Source organism: Dicentrarchus labrax, unplaced genomic scaffold (assembly GCF_905237075.1).
Source record: "Dicentrarchus labrax unplaced genomic scaffold, dlabrax2021, whole genome shotgun sequence".
NCBI classification, from domain to species: Eukaryota; Metazoa; Chordata; class Actinopteri; family Moronidae; genus Dicentrarchus; species Dicentrarchus labrax.
This window is the reverse complement of record NW_026136712.1, coordinates 10386588-10395577: the sequence shown is the minus strand read 5'-3', so window position 1 is coordinate 10395577 and position 8990 is coordinate 10386588. Positions and strand designations below refer to the sequence as shown.

At 41.5% G+C, this 8990-nt stretch overlaps 1 protein-coding gene across 1 annotated transcript; it reads right to left on the bottom strand.

Annotated features, from left to right (window-relative positions):
* Positions 1–1187: 1187 nt before the first annotated feature.
* On the bottom strand, positions 1188–8462 carry telo2 (TEL2, telomere maintenance 2, homolog (S. cerevisiae)). Its single transcript, XM_051418332.1, has 21 exons — positions 8307–8462; positions 7600–7972; positions 7243–7520; positions 7066–7134; positions 6201–6348; positions 5989–6091; positions 5841–5909; positions 5614–5755; positions 5331–5467; positions 5162–5247; positions 4861–4956; positions 4654–4742; positions 4461–4552; positions 4151–4267; positions 3973–4044; positions 3692–3862; positions 3511–3602; positions 3305–3404; positions 2860–2924; positions 2452–2567; positions 1188–1834 (listed from the first exon to the last, which is right to left on the bottom strand). The coding sequence occupies exons 2-21, from the start codon at positions 7938–7940 to the stop codon at positions 1713–1715; spliced, it is 2505 nt and encodes an 834-aa protein (XP_051274292.1). The 5' UTR covers positions 7941–7972; positions 8307–8462; the 3' UTR covers positions 1188–1712.
* Between the last annotated feature and the right edge of the window lie 528 nt (positions 8463–8990).

Here is an 8990-nt window from a genome sequence, read left to right as displayed (position 1 = left end):
CAAAGCGGTTGACCAGGTCCCTGTACTCAGCCTCCCTCCCACCCTCAACACACCCCACGATAGCCGTGTCATCAGAGAATTTCTGAAGATGACATGACTCAGTGCAGTACTTAAAGTCTGTAGTGTAGGTGGTGAAGAGGAAGGGAGACAGTACAGTTCCCTGGGGGGCCCCGATGTTACTAATCAGATGGTCAGACACACAGTTCTTTATCTCACAAACTGTGGTCTGCCCGTCAGATAGTCATCGACCCATGTGACGAGGGGAGCACCCACCTGCATGTTTTCCAGTTTGGCCTTCAGCAGTCTGGGCTGGATGGTGTTGAAGGCGGTGGAGAAATCAAAGAATATGACGCAGACGGAGGTGTTGGGTCTGTCCAGTGAGGAGTAAGACTTCTGCAGCAGGTAGATCATGGAAGTAATACCCGGAGCTACTACAACAGGTTCCCACTAGGACGGCGCCAATACGGCATGCTGTTTTTACTGAAGCAGTTCAGTGTTCATTTTTGAGGGACTTTACCAACAAATTGTAGTAGTAATACATTTTTTTTTTAAATGTAAGATTTCACATCAAAATGGTCTTCTCCCATTTGTATATTTTGAGATAGATATGCAGTTTTATCAAAGTAGAATGGGTAATTTGCAGATTGATGGATTTGGTTTGATGTTGTACCTTGTGTTTTTTTTTATTTCCTAAATAACTTAGCTGCAGATTGTTTTGTTGTTGACCAAAGACCTTCACCATTTTAGATGAGTTTGGTTTAAACTTTAAATTGAACTTAAGTTATTTGATTTCATTAGATTAATGTCTCCTGGCTTGTACAAAGTTTTCACTTTAAATTATTTCCCCTCAGAAAATTACATTTATCTTCAATCTTGGCGAACTTTGTAAGTCTTGATCAAAGATTTTGGAAATTTGATTACAAATTTTATTAAGGTTATGAATTAAGTGTTCACTGCTGTTAAGTGAAAATCAATCACAGGCTTATCTTCTGTACTGGTTATATCCTCACTTACTCTCAGCCTTATTTACTTTAATGTATTTGGGCAGGGTGGGGGGTGATGGCATAAAAAAAGTCAACACAAGAATCTGTATTAACCACAAACAGTCAACTAGCCGATGCAGATCTTCCATCTAAATATGCCAATGTAATCGAGTCAAGGCCATTACAAATGAAAACGATAAACAATTGTATATTTCAAAATGCGTCATTGTTGAGAACATACAGATGTACATTTATGTCACAAGAGGAAGTAGCAGTAGTTTTTCCATTATTTGTGAGTGCGTGCACGCAGGTGAATATTCACAGGATGTCCTTTGCAAACAAACAACCACCGTACAGAGAGATGTGCCAGGACAGGAAATAGGTTTTAAAAGGATATCCTCATGACACAAAAATGGCATCCTATTCGCTATTCAATCAATATTTTATCTGATTCATAAATTATACAGAGCTGAGACAGAGATGTTCATCTAAACAATACAGTGAAACAAAGGTGTAAAAAGACACATGCCCTCTTTTTCTGCTGGCTGCCTGTGTGTTCCAGGATATGATAAAAATTGGCCAGCTCAAACCAAAACGAGGCCAGCCCCTCCGCCAGCAAAAATCCGCAACATCGTTTCCATCATCCTCAATACTCCAGGTCTTCAGGGCTCTGTGAGGACCAGGCGGAGGACGCATTCAGTACTTCATTGTTCGTTGGTGATGCTGTGATCACGTCTCCAGGCCCAGTGCTTGCTGATCTTGCAGCTGTTTCTTTAGGCTCTTATCCAGCAGTACCAGGCTCTGTATGGCCAGACTCCGGCAATCTGCATCAGGGTCTCCTTCAGCTACATCTGCGGATATTAAAAATGATTACTGGCAGCTTTAGTGGTGGAGACTACAGGCGACAAGAACATCTCTCAATTTAATTACAAAAAGCAAAATCACATTTTGTTTTTATGTCTGTGCTTACACATAATCCTGGCCTTTTCTTTGCACTATTAACAATCCTGCGTGGGAGGAAAATATGTGTCCTTTGCACTGTCTCATACAGCTCTACGTCATTCACTGCAATGTGAAACTGCTTTTCTCCTCAGAGGGATAAAGAAAAATCCAACAGCCGATGAGCCAATCACATCATAGACGGTCTGTGTTGTACAGGACATCCTGGTTCCACATGTACTTCCCAGAAAGGCTCAGTCCAGCTGTGCACGTGTGTGCTGTATATGTGTGTGTGTGTCACTGAGGGGACATCCCTGACAGAATTACATTATGCAGGTGCAGCCTGAGACCTTCGTGCATTTACAAGAATCAGGAGTCTTCGGGCTAATCTATTATTAGAAAACGTGGCCCTGTAATAACAAAACTGGAACGAATCCTCTGCCAGATTGCCACGTCATAAGGAGAGACTCTTTCTATAAAATCTAAAGATTTCTTCGTTCTTTGTCACCGACATTTTTATTTTTTTTACCTGCCAGCCAAGTTCTGGTCTCAAACAGCTGATCACTGAGGTCCACCAGCAGGTTCTGACTGTTCATGCTCAAAAACACAGAGCAAACAGCGAAGAGGACGCCTCGTCTCACCATTCTTTGAACAAACAGATTTCAGGTTACAGCTCAGACTGAAATAAGACAACAAAACATCCTGTCCAGACGTTACAGAGTTTCTAAGGATATTGGCTGTTCTTATTCTGAATTTAAAACATGTTGCTAGGAAGAGGCTATAGCCATACAGTTACCTATTTAAAGCTGATGATTAAAAGCCTGGTTAGTAGAAAGATACATTATAGTACTGTTAACAACCCCCTAATAAGCTTTCTCAGACTTACCACAGATTACATAAATATACTGTCTCAAACACTGATATAAATCATACTCACTGGTCAGCATGGTAGCGCACCGCCCACACAAAGTCCAGTAAAGCACGACCCATCTGTGCAGCTATCTGCAAAAGTAAAAATAAAAAAGTGAGAATGGTGCCGAGCTGGGAAATAGTGTTTGGGATTTAGTTTATTGTAATATTGTAATATTGTGTCAATGTCTATTCCTGGTCTTAAAGGCTACAGTATCTGAACTACAACTGTTCTAGTTCAGTAAAATGAGCAATAGATGCCTCTAACTGCCTGGCTTTAAATCCCTCTACTGTTGTTTTCTGTCATAATTAAACATTATATATAATATTAAATATTATAATTAAATATATGATACATGACATAGACAGAGAGAGAGTCAAGGGTCCCACACAAACATTTGGCACATTGATATTGATATAAAGCTCTACATTGAGATCATGTCACACTAGCATGGACAGATAGATTAAACTACCGGTGCATTGACTGCCAGATGCATGAAGAGGCCCAAGGTGTGGATCAACCTGCCCAGTACCAGATGGTCACTGCCCAACAGGTCAAAGGTCACCTGTGGCCTAGGAGAAAGTTATTACATTTCAGTTTAAACATGTTCTGTTGTACACTTTGGCAAAAAAACAACAAGTCTTAGGCTTTTAAATTTGAATACAATAACATATTTACTTGTCATAATTCCTGAGCAGAGGAAAAAAGAAGTGTCCAGCAACAGGGGCGTAACGGTTAGGAGTGGCTTTAGCTGCAGGCTGTGTGGCACCCTGTAGTACAAGAGAGATTACTGAAGAGCTTAGAAATTTTCCTTCACTAAGATACCAAATAGGCAGATGAAAATGTTTTCTTTAACTACCTTCCTGAGGCGTTTTGTCTTGCTTTGAATGCGCTTCTCGACTTCTTGTCGCCAGTGAACAGGGTTGTCACCGGGGTATGGAGTCAAATCAGTGCTGGCAGCGATTCCTATAGATGAATTACCCTTTTCAGTGATTGGCTTAGAGAGCTCCTGCGCTGCAAGAGCAAGGACCTGAAAACCAAAACAAGAACAGCCTCATGATTACACTTGTGGCAATGTTCAAAAGAGTTTAAATGAATCACCAAATGTATTTGGCGATTTTCAGCCACTGTTGTTTTTACCTCCAGGATATCGAGCCGCTGGCGAAGACTGTAGTTCAAGGAGTAAAACTCTGTGGTCAAATACTGAGTCACCTATCAAGGAGAGCAAACAGAAAAGTAAAAAAACAAGCGGAAATTGGTGACAAAGCAACATAATTCAGATGCAAAACAGTGCAGAAACTGAGTTGAAAGATCATACTTGGATACAGTCAGTGACAATGAGTGCCACCATGGTCGCCTGTCTGAGACTCAGGAAGCCCTTTATGCTGTATTTATCTTCCATGTGAAGAAGCACTTTGGTCAGCTGGACACTGATCTGAAAAAGGAATAACAACAAAACAAAAATCAACTGTAGGGTGAAAAATGATTTGTAGGCAGCAAAGTAGCAAATGCTTAAATCCCTGTACTACAGTCAGCAACATTAAGGTAAGGTACAACACCTTTTGGATGAAAACCCCTCAAAAAGAACAATTACAGGTGTAATACTTTCTGTTGTCTTGCTGTCTTACCTCTCTGGTTGCAAAGACATTCTTCCTCACCAAACCCTCCGCAACTCTCAAACTGAGCTCCACACGCACCGGGTCCTCAGAGGAAATTAAAGCTGGATGGGTCAAAAGATATGAAAATGTTAGAGCTGGAGCTAGTAACACAAAACAGGAGGTGATCGGTGAGGTAAAATGAATGCAGTCTGTGGAGCCATACTTTCCAGACAGTCTCGTAGGTAGCGGGGTGGGGAGGCTTCACTTATTTCCTGATCGCCAGACATATTGTACGGAGTGAGCTCATCATCACTGCATCAGTCAAAGACAACAAAACACTTATTATAATTCCTTTAGTACATAAAAGATTCCATGATTACATTTAGAATATAAAAGAATCACTTGACTGAACTGAAGAGCTAATTCTTACCTGTCCAGGTCGGAGTCTGGCTGTGGTCCTGATTTATTTTGAGAGGAAACATTCTGAGTAGATGGAGCTTCATTGGTGTCTGGAGGAGAGTCGACTCTGCAGATGACAGAACGTCAGATTCTTAAATTTTAACTATTAAATATCAGTAACGCATTGTAGCTAAATTGGAAATTTTTCGAACTTTTGAAACAATACTTGCAGTATCCTAAATGTAAGCACAGACCATTAAAGCATCATCTGCTAGGTGGACCAACAGGCCAACCTCTTGATGTAACAGTTAGAAAGATGTATAAACACTTACCTGTTAACAGACTCAGCCTCTGGTTCATCAACAGTTATGGGAGTCATCAGAGAAAGCAGCTCTTGAGTTTCCTCATCTTGATCATACTACAACGCAGCACAATACAAACTCTGTCAACAGCTGTCATAACTGACTGCACTTTATCTTGCAATTTACAGATTGACTGTACCTCAAATTTGAGCTTGGTTCCACTGATATCCATGCGAGCGCTCAGGCATTCTCCCACCACCATGCCAACACGCCTTATACGCACCACACTGCTGTCCAGGTGGCTCTGCATGCCGCCCAGCATACACTGTAGTAAGTCTGAGAAAACAGAGAGAGGAGAGCTGACAGCAACAATCTTTATTATCCTTCATATAATACCTTGTTACTGCTGTTGAAACAAAACCTGCCCTGTTTTTATGTAGATTTACTGAGTGAGTTAAGGCACCAAACACCGTTATTTGTACCTGAGCGTAGCTCCTGTAGCTCAGAGTCCTTCAGCAGACTTACACAGAGCAGTAAGGCCTTGCTGACATACAGCTGCTGCTCTAAAGGTGTGTGCTTCACTGCACTGGGGTTAGCCCAGGCCTGGGACACAGACCGTAACACCTAAGAACACACAAATAAGCATCAAAATCATCAGTATCTACACAACATGATATAATTTAGCTGCTGAACATCCTGATGTACTCACCTGGATGAGGAGCGGCCTTCGCTCCCTGTTTGCTGCGAGGTAACCCAGAACAATTCTCAAGACTCGAGTCTGGGGAAAAGACATGCTTCATATGATATTTACAAGATAAACACAGGGTTTACTGTCAAGATGCGACTTATCTTCTTACCTCATACTTGTACTGTAGTAAAAGCAGTTTATGAGTGATGACATACTGGGCTTTTTTATTTGTCAACACCAGATTCCCAATGATCCTGCCCAAGGCATCAGGCCTAAAATAAGAGGCAAGAGACTGGTGTCATTAAAGGCGGACAGAAAACTGATAGCTAGAAGCCACATAAACTGCTAGCTGTTTAAATGTGTGTGACTGAACCACTTTACCCGCTAACAGCCTGCACCAGTCCAGTGAGCACGCTCTCCACCCACCGCTGTGGAACGTTCTCCAGCAGCTTCCAGCAAACCCTCTGCCACACCATGTCTGAGCGTGTGTAAACAGACAGCCGAGGAGCCATCACTGACAGCATCAGACCTGTAGAAGGAAAAAGAAATGCCAGAGGAGGATAAAAAGGGATTCTGTGCCTCTAGAGATCTTGCAATAAATGGACCAAGAGTCCATTCATTCCTGTAAAGTTAGTCAAAGCAAAACATCACTAATGTGTGGCTGACAATAAACTTGGAGAGCCAAGAAAAGTTTGCTATGACCAAATATTTCACCACTGCTAGCGGTCAACAGCCAATGAAAATTCAGTACTTCCTTATTTTCTTAATGGTGAATCGAATTTAATAGATGATATTTATGCTAATCGTTAAATGTTTTTATTTCTTTAAATTAATCTGAAATGATACTAGCTGTAACTATTGACTATTTTCATTATAAATTTGGTGCTTATTTTTTCATTAATCAATTAATTCTTTGGTCTTAAAAATGCCAGATAATTGTGAAAAATTACATCATAATTTTATATTACTCCAGGTGACATCTATGTGAAACCAAATATATTAAATATAATATAATGTAAAACAAACAAAATGTTAAAGAAAATGATGCCTGCCAAATGTATGCCTTGTCTTTTTGTTAACGTTTGTAAGATTTTTTTTTTGTTACATTACATTATTACCACACACCACTATGTAATTTCCACCTCTAGAGCTAATGTTGCTACCCATCAACCAAAAAGGCTCGCCGTATTACAGGAAACGACACTAAACTCACAGGTTTTTGTACAACTTGTGTGACCAAACTCACCACTGTGGCCCTGGATACACACTTTTCCAAATGTCTGAGCCACAAACGTCAAGGAGCAGTCTGTGCCATCTGTTAAACAAAGTCAGATAAATAGATTTTTATATCACAACAACGAAAATCTTTGACACAAGCTGCATACTGCAAACATTGCAAAGTGCTTTTTGGATGTTCCCTCGCCTTTGAGTGCTTGACAGGTCCGCTCCAGGGCAGTGAGCATCTCTGTGGCCAGTAGTGGGTAGTACTGCTGAGGAAGAAAAAGAGGCCTGTTGTTTGGATGTAATCTGTTGGCCGTGAGGTCCGGCAGCGCTACAATACGTCCCAGCAGAGTCTCTCGGAGCTGGGGGGAGTCGGAGGGTCTTGCTTCCAGACAGAAGGACCACAGCAGGTCAGCGAGTCGACCACCACGAAGGAAGTTCTCAGTGATGCCGACCAAGTGGTTCAGATTTGTGCAGGGTCTGTGGTGGGAAGACGGCGTAATAAGTGAACAGACAAAATGATGAACACGCCTCTCATCCCTTACCCACCACCACCCACCTCAGCTCTCCTATTCCCTCCATCAGCACCAGCAGCGCCTGCTCCGGAGGGCCTCTGAGGAACAAGCCGTCCCATAGCTCTGTGCGCTGGGCTGCTGTGAGGCCGTGCAACCAGTCGGCCTGGATGTTGCTGACAAGGAACTGAAGGGTCCGAGTGAAGTGAGCTCTCTTGAACTCTGCCCGCTGAACTGAAGTGGTCCCACTCTCTGGTCCTTCATCCAAGTAAGAGTGGAGTGTTTGCAGAGCAGGAATGATGTCTTTGCTGTCTGTGGATGTACTGAGGGTCCGGAAACACTGGGCCACTGCCAGGCGAACCTCAGCATTTGGGGGAAGGGATTCCATCTTGGTAAATGGTAACTAGCTTGTTTTACCTCCTAAACAAACACATTAAAAAGGGACATTTCACTCTGAACAGTTTCTACCAGAGGTATGACTGCCAACAGTTTATTTTCACACATAAACAAACACACACCAGTTGACCATTTATAACATATATACATATATATGTCTGCAGATTAACGTTATAATAGGTGGCTATTCAACTATTTTCGGCATATCTGTAAATTCAGCCTTCACACATGCTACGAATAATGTGTTCTTGTGGTTTTAGGTGAGCTCTCCCTTTACTCCTCTAGCTGTCATTGAGAGTAAAGCTTTTAAATGAAGAGAATTAGCTTCAACTGTTAGCCTCCCGTAATGGATACGCACCTCGGCATTTCCATCAACAACATAAAACAGACATTATGTTACATGGCGACTGCGGACGGGATTTATTTGCAGTTCCTACTGTCGGTTCACGTTTTAATGAAAATGTCCCGCCGGTGATGCTTCGCTCGGTGTCCGTGTGCCCCATCAAAATACGTCCGCGGTGAGCAACAATCAGGCAGAGGTTCCGGGAACAGCCTACCGGTGTGGTGTTCAAGAACCAAACTTTTTTTTTTTTTTTTTTTAAACACTTCTTGATGCTCCGTATATCACAACTAGTTTAGTCATCATAAATCCATTAACAAATAAGCTAATTGGCGAATTAGTCCATTAAGAAATGTGCATGTATATATAACAATTGTTTTAAACCAGGTATAGGTGATGAGAAACAGTAACATCAATTAGGCATTTTCTGAAGGAATTGGGGTGTGAATGCTGGATATTGAAGAGCTGATACTAAACAGCGACACTGGCTTTAAAATGTATGAAACATGTGGACAATTATAAGGTTTGTTAACGGTGTGTGTTTGAGGCAGCTGCCACCCCAGCTTGGTGTCAAAGGCTGTCAAATTTAACACATTTATTTAGATTAATTAAAAAAAAGTGTTAACATTTTTTTGTTATGGCCACATCTTAGAATAAGTGATATGTTTATGTTAAAAAAAGATTTTCTGACAAAACAATAAT

Coding starts and splice junctions, on each gene's coding strand:
- telo2 (XM_051418332.1), bottom strand. CDS start 7,940: ATGGAATCCCTTCCCCCAAATGCTGAGGTTCGCCTGGCAGTGGCCCAG. Junction 4,268..4,460: donor ATGTCTTTGCAACCAGAGAG/GTAAGACAGCAA, acceptor TTCCTTTTTCAG/ATCAGTGTCCAGCTGACCAA. Junction 3,863..3,972: donor AGCGGCTCGATATCCTGGAG/GTAAAAACAACA, acceptor TTTGGTTTTCAG/GTCCTTGCTCTTGCAGCGCA.